The sequence below is a fragment of the Vulpes vulpes genome, chromosome 14 (assembly GCF_048418805.1).
Source record: "Vulpes vulpes isolate BD-2025 chromosome 14, VulVul3, whole genome shotgun sequence".
NCBI lineage: Eukaryota > Metazoa > Chordata > Mammalia > Carnivora > Canidae > Vulpes > Vulpes vulpes.
Genome location: NC_132793.1, coordinates 11757371 through 11769648, shown reverse-complemented (window position 1 = coordinate 11769648; position 12278 = coordinate 11757371). Strand labels below are relative to the sequence as shown.

General features: G+C 45.8%; 2 protein-coding genes and 3 non-coding genes across 5 annotated transcripts in view; 4 read left to right on the top strand and 1 right to left on the bottom strand.

Moving 5' to 3' along the window:
* The window catches only part of ZNFX1 (zinc finger NFX1-type containing 1), a 24213-nt gene extending 16229 nt beyond the window's left edge, over window positions 1–7984 (bottom strand). Inside the window, exons 1-3 of the mRNA XM_072735589.1 lie at window positions 7744–7984; window positions 5765–5879; window positions 1179–2987 (exon numbers count right to left, since the gene is read on the bottom strand). Of these exons, the coding sequence (XP_072591690.1) occupies window positions 1179–2987; window positions 5765–5825 (1870 nt within the window). The 5' untranslated portion in view covers window positions 5826–5879; window positions 7744–7984. The remainder of the gene's footprint in view (window positions 1–1178; window positions 2988–5764; window positions 5880–7743) is intronic.
* On the top strand, window positions 7536–12278 carry LOC112931922 (uncharacterized). The gene is made up of 6 exons (XM_072735146.1): window positions 7536–7571; window positions 7873–8511; window positions 8846–8955; window positions 10621–10670; window positions 11123–11199; window positions 12027–12278. The coding sequence occupies exons 1-3, from the start codon at window positions 7536–7538 to the stop codon at window positions 8945–8947; spliced, it is 777 nt and encodes a 258-aa protein (XP_072591247.1). The 3' UTR covers window positions 8948–8955; window positions 10621–10670; window positions 11123–11199; window positions 12027–12278.
* Window positions 8681–8771, top strand: LOC112931952 (small nucleolar SNORD12/SNORD106). The gene has a single exon (XR_003237403.1). It is a non-coding gene; the product is annotated as a small nucleolar SNORD12/SNORD106 (small nucleolar RNA).
* On the top strand, window positions 10458–10548 carry LOC112931953 (small nucleolar SNORD12/SNORD106). The gene has a single exon (XR_003237404.1). It is a non-coding gene; the product is annotated as a small nucleolar SNORD12/SNORD106 (small nucleolar RNA).
* LOC112931954 (small nucleolar SNORD12/SNORD106) lies at window positions 10888–10981 on the top strand. Its single transcript, XR_003237405.1, has one exon. It is a non-coding gene; the product is annotated as a small nucleolar SNORD12/SNORD106 (small nucleolar RNA).

The window sequence follows — 12278 nt, the reverse complement described above, 5'->3', positions numbered from 1 at the left end:
TTGCTTGAGGATTTTCTCTGTCCCTCTTCCTCTGCCCCTCCCACCCTCAGCTGTGCTTGCTCTCTCTCCCTCTCTCTCTAAATAAACATCTTAAAATAAACAAACCAAAACCATAAAAACTAATGGCCAAAATTTTTAACTTTGAAGATGAGCAAAAACTAATCAGCAAAAAATACTGGTAACATACAATATTCGAAAGGATAAAAGGAAATGGGAACGCTAGTTCACGCTTGGTGGGAGTATAAACTGGTACATCCTCTTCTTTTTGTTTTTTAGATATATCCTCTCTATTTTTTTTAAGCCTTGAAAGCATTTCTTTAATTATGTATGTTTTTCCATTATACAGGTGTTTCTTATCAGAAAGAACCTTCCACAGGAGCCTGGGTGGCTCAGTCAGTTAAACATCTGCTCCCGGTTTCGGCTCAGGTCACGATCTCAGGACCCTGAGATGGAGCCAAGAGATGTAGAGTGTGGTAGATAGGAGACCCAGGACTTTAGAGCCAGACTGTCTGAGTTCAAGTCCTAGGTCTGTCACTTACCATTGTATGAATGTCAACATATTCTTTGCCTTAGTTTTTCATCTGTAAAATGGAACTATCTACACTTCAGAGTTGTTTGAGGATGCAAAGAGCTAATACATGGAAAGCATACAAAATACTACTTGGCATATAGCCCTATTATGTATTTGATATTATTTAATTTAAAGTAATATAAAATTAAGGGGCACCTAGGTGGCTCAGTTATTGGGCATTCGACTCTTGGTTTCAGCCTGGGTCCTCATCTCAGGGTTGTGGGACTGAGCCCTGTGTTGGGCTCTGTGCTTGGCATGAAATCAGCTTGCTTGCTTGCTCTCTCTCAATAAATAAGTAAATAGAATCTTTAAAAAGAATAAAGTAATATAAAAATCAAATAAAATTTAAGATCACCTTTGATGAAGCAAAGGTTACGCACCTTCTTAAGTCTGACCCCTTAGCAGTTTTCTCTAACCTCGTGATTTTGATTACTATGCATACCAATGGATGCCCACTAGAAAATCACCATGAACAGCTACTTTATAGGTAAGTTTAATGCCCATTTCAGGAGAATATCTCTAATCAAGATACTCTAGAAATCTAAAGTCAAGCCTCCCTTGCCTATCTCATAGGGCAGATGTCATATGCTCTGAAAAATTCTCTTACCTGTTCCCGGAGGTCCTTGAATAATAGCCAGTTCCCTTGTGAGAGCAAACTGCAAGGCTTCCATCTGAGAGTCATCCAGCTTCAAGGCTTCTTTTGAGGGCCACTGGCTGGGGTCTAAGACGTTCACTCTGGAATGTCTCAAGCTCTCAGCACTCCTCAGGGATTCCCCAGTGGCCGAGGGACTCTTTATTAAAGGAGTAAAATCATATCTGCCCCCCATTAGCAAGTACCTTGGCTCCTTCACATAAGAGTCACAATCCACGATGTTCCTCTGGAAGGGGACATCTTCCTCCTGGACCTCCTGGAGTCCTTCCAAGACATGCCTATAAGCCTCAAAGTATGCAGTTGTCTCCACCATGAGGAAAGAGTCAGAGGGCTGGACCTCTGCGAGCAGCTGTTGGCTCTGCTCATTGAAAGAGAGCTGGACAATTCCTCTGCAGAGATCTTCCTGCTCTCGGTTAGACACAGTGGCAAAAAGAAATGTTTCAAAGTTGTCCTTGGACATGCACACCAAAGATCCATAGAGCAATCTCTTGGAATTCTGCCAGCGAACAAACTTTAGTGGTTTTGTATCAAACTGTACCTTGTAGACAATGCCTGATGATGAACACACGGGTGTGATAATCCTGGTATCAAAGTAGATTCGGATGTCATCAAACTTTCTCTTTCTCAGGCCTTGGTCTTCAAAGCTTTGGAGAAGTTCCAAAATGCCTTCTCGTAGGGGTCTAACAAAATCTTCTCGCAAGAGTCGGAAGTGGGTATCCAGATAGACAGCAGTGCTGTCGTATTTTCCAGTAATGATGTTGGGACGAAGGAATGGCCTTTCATCCAAGTGCACTTCATTGTAAGTAGGGTAAATGGGCATGGTCCTGTAGCTCTCTACATGGTCTTCCGTCTCAGGCTGCACTAAAGTGTAGGTGTCCACTCTTAAAGTGCCCTCTCGCCTCTTTTCCTGCAAATGCTCGATGATGGTCTGCACCTTTTCCAGGTTCTTCTCTGTCTCTTCTTCTATGTCAACCCCAGAGGCTCTCAAAGCATTAAGAGAAGCTGGCAGGAGGGAAATGAGCATGGAAGTTTCCTGCACAGAGCTGGCGGGGAAGACACTTACAAGATCCTGAAGGAGGGAGATGATGTTGCTAATGTGTTCTGGATATTGGTTTCGAATATCAGGGATGGGTTCAGTGATCATCCCTACCACATAATTCGGCAGGCAGACTTTGAGGAATTTGGAGTTCTTCAATATGCCCAGGACATGGAGAACACTCTGGCGGTCCATTTTGGAACTGCAAGCCTTCCGAAGAACCTGGCAGATAAGCTCAAGGAAGTTGGATTTCATAAAAGAATGAGACAGGAGCTCTTTCAGCCCTACACTTGTGGCAAGAGTGATGACCACTTCAGAAGGGTCTTTCTGCAGAAGACTTTCTAGGAATTTGTAGCCCAGTTTCTTTACCGGCTGTGGCTGTTCTGCAGGCTTCTGGTGAGGGGTCCGCCACTGCTGGAAGTTTTCATCAGACCACGGTGGTCTGTGATTCCTTCCCTCCTGGTTGCCATTTCTCCGCCTAGCATCATTTTCCTGACTACGTCTTTGGCCTCTAGGTTCATCACTGGTGTGACCCTCATGGTTTCTCCTTCCCTGATGTGGGTTCCTGCCCATAGCCCCAAACCTCTCTTCTCTTTGCCGTACAGGAACAGCACGGTTGGTAGCTCTAGGCTGCCTTCCAGGCTGGTTGGGTCCTCCTCTGAGAGCATTGGCTGGTGGGTTATTGGCCTGATTTCTAGCTCTTGGTGGTAATTCTCCATCCACAGACCCTAAACACAATGGAATACTGGGTAAGTGCAAAAATGAAGGTGCAAGGAGATCTAACAGGACAACAATAGAAAGACTCTCATTTTCAAAACCAACTAAAGAACTTATATTTTCTTTGGAGAGAAAGTTTCCTATTAAGTCATGTAATAAATGTAAAATAGATTACTATATGTTGCTGTATATATTATGAAAACATTGCTTTTTTCAGAGGGTGCTAAAGGGAAAATGAATAAACATTTTTGTTGGAGCACATGGCTGGCTCAGTTAGAAAAGCATGCAACTCTTGATCTCACACTGGATATAGAGATTACTTAAATAAGTAAAACTTAAAAAAAAAAAACGAGAACAAACATTTGTTGAGTGCCTAATACATGCTAGAGAATAAAATGCTTTAGTTCTCATAAGCTGGGATTGTTTCAGAGGGTAAAAAAGATTAGCTCATTGCTTCTCGTTTTTTGCCAGTACCAAGTAACAGCCAAAGCAGGAGTTTCAAAGCCAAACAGATCTGGTTCAAATCTTGTCCTCAACACTTCCTCACTGTATAACCTTGGCCAAGTTGCATAATTTCTCTAAGCCTAAGTATTTTTGTGGGTATAAAAATTAAATATGGGCAGCCCGGATGGCTCAGCGGTTTAGCGCTGCCTTCAGCCCAGGGTATGATCCTGGAAACCCCAGATGGAGTCCCACGTTAGGCTCCCTGCAAGAACCCTGCTTCTCCCTGTGCCGGTGTCTCTGCTTCTCTCTCTCTCTGTGTCTCTCATGAATAAATAAATAAAATCTTAAAAAAAAAAAAAGATTAAATATTTGTAAGATGCTTAGTAGAATACCTGACACATAAAAAGTTCTCATTAATGTTGCTGTTAGCAGCAGCTAGCAGCACTTTTCTATTGGGAATACCCTATTGGTCACTAGTTCTACCACTAAACAATTATGTCACAGGGACAGAGGCATCAAGAATGGGATATATTACAAGAGAAATGCTTCTTGAAATTTGTCCAGCATCAGATGGCAAAGGGGACAGTGGGGCTTCCTTTACCAAGAAGTTTTTGAGCTAAACAATACATTGAAAAAGAAACTGAGAAATGAAACTGAACTTCTATTTTAGGAAACTCAAAAGTGAAACTTAAGTTTTTCTCCCTTCTGAAGCACAAGTTCACCCACACAGTATTATATACTACCAACCGTCACATAAGAAGTTGTTGGGGGAGGAAGGAAAATATACCCAGTCCACACATGAAAGTTAACATCACCTATAGATGAAGCTATATTTGTCTTCCTTAATCTGCCACACACTTCCTAAGTGAATTTGGCCAACGTACCCAAGCCCAGTGTTTTTCAGTTTCCTTTCCTATAAAATTGATGGAACTGACCCAACTTAGCAGAATTGAGATTTTAAAAACAACAAAATATGATTGTACACAATGATGTGAAGTTAAAAATGTTATGAATGCACATCATATTCAAAATGATTGTATCATTTCATGACATCAGATGCTAAGTCCATTTTTGTACATTTTTTTGTGTTGCACTTTGCAGAGAAAATTTTAATGTGACTACATAAAAGAACATTTGACACAATATAAAAATACTGTATTACTAAAGTCTAAATTTTGTATTTTCTTACTTTCCAAACTCTCAAAGTAACAGAAGAAAGTCCTAATATTTTCATCAGACTGAAACACTCAATATTTTAAAGAATGAAAAATCATACTGTTTCTCATTCTTCCAACGTTGATGCAGCCCATAAAATAAAATTCTACAGTTCTTCCTCGTTCATTCCACAGCTAAACTAAAATACGACATGTCGCACACTTAGGGAAAAGCAAGAATCCATTTGGTTTTGTTTCTATTTTTTTTTTTTTTTTTTTAATGATAGTCACAGAGAGAGAGAGGGGCAGAGACACAGGCGGAGGGAGAAGCAGGCTCCATGCACCGGGAGCCCGACGTGGGATTCGATCCCGGGTCTCCAGGATCGCGCCCTGGGCCAAAGGCAGGCGCCAAACCGCTGCGCCACCCAGGGATCCCATGGTTTTGTTTCTAAAACAACAAACAAACAATCATCATAGCAGTAGTGATGCTTTTGGAACTAACTGTGCTTTAGTGAATCCGGTTCTTGACACACGCTATCACACACATTTCCATTAGCCATGTATGGGTATTAGGAATCTTAGATGTAGCTAGTCTGATTAAGATGTGTAAAACAACACATGTAACTTTGAAGACTTAATACCAAAAATAGAGTACATATCTCATTAAAATTTCTTTATACTGATAACACCTTAAAATAACAATTTTAAGTATTTGGGGGAATAAGTGAAAATACTAGAATTATTAAAGTACTATGATAATAGAATATAGGTATTCAAATATTACAATAAAATAACATTACTTGGATACAGTCATTTAAGTAGGCATTAAAATTTATTAGATTAGTATTAAACTTCAAAAATAGATTTCACCTGTATCTTTTTGCTTTTTAAAATGATGCTATTCGAAAATTAAAAATTCGAGTTTTGGCTCGTATGTCTATTGGGTGGTGTTGCTCTAAACCAGTGTTATTTCCAATTCAAACATCTCATGACTATCTTTGTTAAAATGAACTGTACCCATTAATCAGCCCTCTTAGGAAAAGGAGAGCGCTGTTTATTTTTCAGAGTCATTCATGCCAAGGCTAAGGAGTAAGTAATTCTTCACTTGAGAGATGCTGTCAATCTCCGGTGGGCCTACTCATTCATACAGAACTCAATTTCTTTCCCATTTCATAGAAAATCTTGCTCACCTCTGTGGTTAGTATAGGGATTCCTTGGCCTAGCCTCCACGCAAGGTCTTCTGTCCTCCATGTGTGAGTTACCCAAATTCCTCCACGTTCACGTGACTTTCAGTTACCTGGAAATCTGCAGAGATTGAGAAAGATGAGGGCCCTTGAAACACAGCATTTAACAGAAAAAAATATATATATAACAGCATCAAGCCAACCCTTCTGTCTCTATACCTTAGTGATTTAAGAGTTAAACACAGATGTAATCATGGGCACAGGTGTTCAACTCTGTGAATGCCCAATATGATATAAAATGTTAAATTTCACAATTTAGGTGTTTTCAAATTCCCCCTTCCTTTTATCCCTGCACTTCACTGAGGTAGAGGGAGTTCATCAATTCCCATTCAAAACTACTGTTTGGTTTTATGCCTTTAGCCAAGTTAGTTAATCAGTTGCTAGGTTTCATTTCCCTCCCCCATAAAGCGGACACATATTGCTGCCAGGGTAGGAAGTAGCACATTTTTGTTTATCCAAAAACCATGTATCCACCACCCCACCCAGCATTTATATTATACAGTACTCTGTAGCTTACGGTATTGGTATTCGGTATTCTATGGTTTGTAAATAGTGAGCAGTTACCCCTTATCCCATTCCTTGGAATGCAGCCAAACTGATTAAGCCCTCTGATCTACTGAATCAAGAGAAAGAAATCACATGTTTCATTAACCAGAGGTTTAGCCTCTACAGGACGCTATTTCCCCAGGACCAGTTAGAAACCTGCAGTTCTTGCCTCCTCTTTCTACCTTGAAGGTTTTTAACAGTCATCCTTTTAAGAGCGAGAGGAAGTCCCTTTAAGGGAACTTCTCAGTACAATTCATACACATCCGTCCGTCGTATGAGCTGGGGCTAGGGACAGTGAGTGACTCAGAGTCCTCAGGAAACGGATTTTTGAGACTGTCCCTCTCACTGAGTTTTTAAATATTCATACTTGGAAACTGTGAATAGATTTGGCATTATAGGAGGAGTAGCTTTTATCCTCATCAGAAAAAAAGGAGTCCTTTTCCTTCCTGCTGGGAATATTTTGGGTGAATCTCTCCCCTCATCATATCAAACCCAGCTCTCAAATGCACATTCAGTATTTCAGGGCTTGTTTTTCTTTTTTATTAAAAAAAAAAAAATTCTGAGGAGGGGGAAAAATGCCTTCTTTCTGTTGTTGAAAAACACTAAAATAGAAACTCAGAAATTTTCTGGGATAAAAGAAACGGGGAAGAAAGAAAGCAAAGGGAGGGGCAGAGAGAACAGGAAATGCCATGAAAATAAAAAAGCAGCGGACTAAAGCGGGTCTCTGGGAATCAAGGCCTAAAAGGGCAGGAAGAAGAAAATCAGTGATGGCCAAGCTAATAAAGAGGTCAAACCAGAGGAGAATGGTCATTACCAAGGGGGGGGGGGGTGGAAGAGGCTGAGAGGCCAGGGGCGGATGTGAGGGAGATTCGCCCCCAGAGCCCCTAGGGGGTGGTGAAGATGGGGGCCACGGGCACCCAGGAGCCCGGGGGTCCTGACGGAAACGTCGGGGGGTCGCGGGGGAGTCGGGGCCGTGCGGTGCATGGCGGGGGCGGGAATGGCAGGCGAGGAGGGATGGGGGCTGCTTCCTGGGGCTGGGCGTGAAGGAGGCAACGGCAGGTGGGGACTGAGGAAGAGGAAGGCGGCGGCGGGGGCAGAAAGTGAGGGCAGAGGGCAGAGCGGGCTGAGCGGGCGAGGAGGGCGCCGAGGGGGGCACCTGGGACCCGCGGAGATGGGGGCGCCAGGGGGCGGCGGGGATGCTGGGCGGGTACCGGGCGGCGCGGGCTGAAGACGGCGACGGGGAGAAGCAGAGGCGGCGGCGGCGACGGCGGGCGGCGGGCGGCGGGCGGCGCGGGGGCCGGGGTCGCGACCGACAGAAGCGGGCGCGGGCGCGGGCGCGGGCGCGGGCGCGGGGCGGGGGCGCGGCGGGGGTCACTCACCCGGCTCCGGCGCGTCCTCCCGCCGCCGCCGCAGCCGCCGCCGACACTGGGGCTCGGGCTCGGGCTCGGGCCCTGGCAGGTCCGCGGCCCCGCCCGGAGCCGCGTAGTTTCAGTTTCCTTTCCCTGCAGACACTGGGCGGAGCGACGGGCCGGGCGGGCGGCCGGGAGGAGGAGGAGGTGGTGGTGGAGGAGGAGGAGGAGGGGAGGAGGGGGCCGGGCCCTGTGGCCCCGCCGGCCGCCCCGCCCTCAGGCCCGGCAGGAGCGGGCCGACCGGTTGGCGCCGCCTCAGCTTCCCCCGGCGGCGGGGCCGGCGGGCTCGGGCGCGCGCGGCTGAGGGGACGGGACCGCGGGAGACGGGTTAGCAGCGCCCAAAGCCGTCGCAGGCCTCAGCCCGCCCCGGAGAAGGGGCAACCCGGCGGGCGGCTCGGTGCGTGTGAAGCGCGACATGGCGGCGAGGCCGACGAGCCCCGGGGGCCCCGACGTACGGCGAAGGGGGCGGGGCTAGAGCGGCCTTGGCAACCATTAGATGGCCTCGGGCTGGGCGGCTTGCAAACTACATTTCCCAGAGGGCCCCGCGTGCCGCGGGACGGAAGGGGAAGCGCCTCGGGTGCAGTGCGCAGACGCGAGAGCTTCCTCTGGTTATATAAGAGCGGTCTGGATTCCTTTTCGGTCTTTTCCGTCCTCGGCGCCTTCCTGCTAGTTTTCTCTGGGCTTCTGCTGCGTTCGATGTTGTGCGGGCACCGGAGCCCGGGTTTGCTGCTCTGTGCGGTGAGTGGAGATAACCGCTGTTTTCCTTCGAGGTCTCTGTACCGCCTTTTCCTTCTTTGCCGTCACCCTTGGCTGTGGTTCCATTTACTCTAAAAGGCTCCTTAAGGCGTCGGGGAGGCCGGTTAAAATTGGGAAAAATCCGTGCCTGGGTGTGGACCTGAGTCCTTGGGCTGGTGTAAATGATGACTGAGCTTTTTTCCCCATCAGATCGGCAATGCTGAGGTCTTTGAACACTTGCCAGTTAGTTCTGATGCACCGGCCTCAAGAGGCCGGGCCACGTTCTTCCGACCGTGGGAAGATGGCGACTGATGCCCTTTGCTCTGTTGGTTCGCAGGTCTGCGCGATCACAGGGTACGGAATGGATCTCGGAGGAGGGCGTCGCTGCTGGGCCTTCAAGAGAGCCCGCGGTACATCCCTAGAGCCATCGGTCTCCTGATCTCCGGCGTAAGCATTTCTCACCTGGCCCATTGTAGGAACCGCGTGCTCCGGGAGCCTCTTCGTTTGCTAGGCAAACCTGGAGGGGGAGGGGTGAAGGTGTAACCGCAGCTAATTGTACTTAACAAGTAAAGTGCGCTGGATGCTTATTTTTATTTTTTTAATATTTTATTTATGAGGCAGAGACACGCAGAGGGAGAAGCAGGCTCCATGCAGGGAGCCCTATGCGGGACTCGATCCCGGGTCTCCAGGATCACGCCCGGGGCTGAAGGCAGCGCTAAACCGCTGGGCCACTGGGGCTGCCCTGGATACTTCTTATCAGTTATTTAAAAGTATCCGTTAGACATTAGTGAAAAATTAGTTTAAGGAAAATAATTCCCCGAAGTGGAAAAATCTCTTTAAAGCAAATAGATGTGAAAATTTTTTGAAGATTTTATCCTTGAGAGAAGCACTGACCCCCGCAGAGGGAGAAGTGGGCTCCATGCAAGGAGCTTGATGTGGGACTTGAACTCGGGAATCCAGGACCACGTGCTGAACCACCAGGGCATGCCTAGATGTTAGTTCTTAAATCACATTTTTTGGATCCCATTTCCTGGTATGTGATGTATTTTTTGATAAACGATTCTTCAGAGCATTTTTCCAAGTGGATGGGAGACCTTGTAGGGTAGAGGATGGCAGCGCAGGAGGGTAGGTGAAAGAATTCACTTGAGACGAGATGTTTAAATACACTGCAGGGTTGCTGCAGGCAGGAGAGACTGAGGAAGCAGTGGTGGGGAGCCCTAGTTAAGGGGGAAGATCAGGACATATGGGAATGTTTATATAGTTCACTGGTGATCTACGGATTATGGAGATTTTGAGGTGAGTGGTCTAATGGGTTTGTTAGCATTTAGCCCAGTGGTAGCTGTAGGCCCTTTTATGTTACTCAGGTTCCCATTGTTCAAGCCTGTTGGCTAAAAGTGGCCTCTACAAGTGAGGACATTTTATATTTTTAATCTCTGCACAATGTGGGACTCAAGACTCCGAACCTAGAGATCAAGAGTCACATGCTCTAGCAACCCAGCCATCCAGGCACCCCATCTGAGGATTTTTTTTCCAAGGGAAAGCTAAATTTGTATTTTAGGTTGACTTAAGCACTCAGATTAATTTCCAACTGTGTGCACTTGAAATCATTTCAGTCCAGGGATGATGGCCCCTTGAGGGCAGGACTTAACGGGGATCAGATTTATCTGTGCCAGCGTGTTCCTGTAAGTCAGGTTTTTGGTGATGGCATTTTGCATTAAAATGTAAGGTCCAAAAACAGATGGTGACAGGTGGACACTTGCCTCCATAAGCCAACCATTTTCCCAGAACACTTCTAGCCACATTGGCCTCAAATACAAGTTCAGAAGGCAAGAATTTATCTTAACTGTTACTGCCAACAACAGGATACAGATGGGCTCAAGCATGGAGTTGGTGGGCATAGAAGCAGACTAACCAAATCTCACTCGTTCAGCTCTAAGAATTAGCTTCCTACTGGCATATATGATGACTGAACTTTTTTCCCCGACAGATCGACCATGTTGATCCAACTTTTCTAAGCCAGTTTCTGTCTGATATGCCAGCTTGTACAGCTCCTTTGTCCCTCTCTTGTGGGCATCTAGCTGTTCAGAACTCATGTTTGTTTTTTTATCCCAGATTTAATGTTGACAAGAGACTTCGAGTGGACCAGGAGTGGGAAGGAGTTGGTAAGTGATGTCCACGTGGCTGAATAGACACAGGATCTGGAGAATGGATGAGATTGTAACTCCTTTTAAAAAAGTAATCCATATCCAGCATGGGGCTCGTATTCATGTTCCCAAGATCAAGTCGTACTTTTCCAACTGAGCCAGCCATGTGCCCCTATTTTTTAAATACGGGACTGACAGATTTAAACCGCTTATGCTCTGCTGTAACTCAAATTCGGCCATTGCAACTGATGACGTAACTTTTTTCCCCATCAGATCGACCCTGTTGATCTAACTGAACCATTAGCCAGTGTTTTGTCTGATGCATTGGCCCCAGAGAACTTTTATCCCTGTCCCTGTATTCTGCTTACCACTAAGGCTATCTTCTATGTGGAATCTGGGCTTGGTTTGTGGGTACTCTCCCCCAGGAATCAGGTCACTTATCTTGGTTTTTATCTGCTTACTTCCTACAGGCCTGGAGCCCTGTGAAGCCACAGGGCAGTAAATAGATGGCAGCCTGATGTGCTTGGTTCAGTCTGTCCCGTTACAGGTGAGGTTTTTGCAAGTGGCATTATCTAAGTCAGCCCCTGTAGATGTAAGATGATTAAACCACCCTCCCCCATAGAGTTGAGTTTACCTGTTCAGGAGTAACCTGGGAAACCATTTCCCAAATAGGTATGTAAAACAGGAGAGTGAAGAGTAGGATTGTTGACCTACTGGTACTACTAGGTCTTGGAAGAAAGAGGTAAAGATGAACAGTTAATTCTGCCTTAGAAATAAGCTTCAGATCACATTTGGCTGGGATTCTTTGTTTGTTTTTGTTTTTTAAAAAGATTTTATTTGTTAATGAGAGAGAGGCAGAGACCCAGGCAGAGGGGGAGAAGCAGGCTCCACACAAGGATGTGGGATTTGGTCCGGGAACTGGGATCACGCCCCGAGCCTAAGACAGACACTCAACCACTGAGCCACCCAGGCATCCCACAGTTGGCATTTAACATGGCAGCATGCTTGTAGAATTTACCTTATTTTGGTACTTGATAGTATCCCCCCCCCTCCCCAGTTCCTGAAGTCTTTTTTTTTTTTTTTTTTGTTAAATTTTTTTTAATTTTTTATTTATTTATGATAGTCACAGAGAGAGAGAGAGAGAGAGGCAGAGACACAGGCGGAGGGAGAAGCAGGCTCCATGCACCGGGAGCCCGACGTGGGATTCGATCCCAGGTCTCCAGGATCGCGCCCTGGGCCAAAGGCAGGCGCCAAACCACTGCGCCACCCAGGGATCCCCCCAGTTCCTGAAGTCTTAATTAGTTGGAGATCTCCCACATCCCAAACAAGGAACCTTATATATCAGAATTAAAGACTGAATGTAATCTTTTTCAGGAGTTTCTCAACTTTGGAGTTTGGAATACAAGGCTTCTTGGAAAAGATTGACTGTATGCTTACCTGAGAAAGGGTGATCTTGCTGAATCCGTCTCCCAAAGCTTTTTTGTAATCAAATCCTCTAGATTTCTCTGACCATTTTGAAGAATTAAGGATTATGGTTAAACTTGGTAAAATTTTTAATTTGTATCTTTCCTATCGGAAGAAAATAAAATTCTTTTTTTTTTGAAAATAAAATTCTTTAAATAAAAA

Excerpts from the sequence above, each read along its gene's own strand:
- LOC112931922 (XM_072735146.1), top strand. The coding sequence starts at position 7,536 with ATGGGGGCGCCAGGGGGCGGCGGGGATGCTGGGCGG. Across the intron at positions 7,572-7,872 it reads GCGGCGGGGATGCTGGGCGG|ACACTGGGCGGAGCGACGGG; the intron begins GTACCGGGCGGC and ends CTTTCCCTGCAG. Across the intron at positions 8,512-8,845 it reads CGGGTTTGCTGCTCTGTGCG|GTCTGCGCGATCACAGGGTA; the intron begins GTGAGTGGAGAT and ends GTTGGTTCGCAG.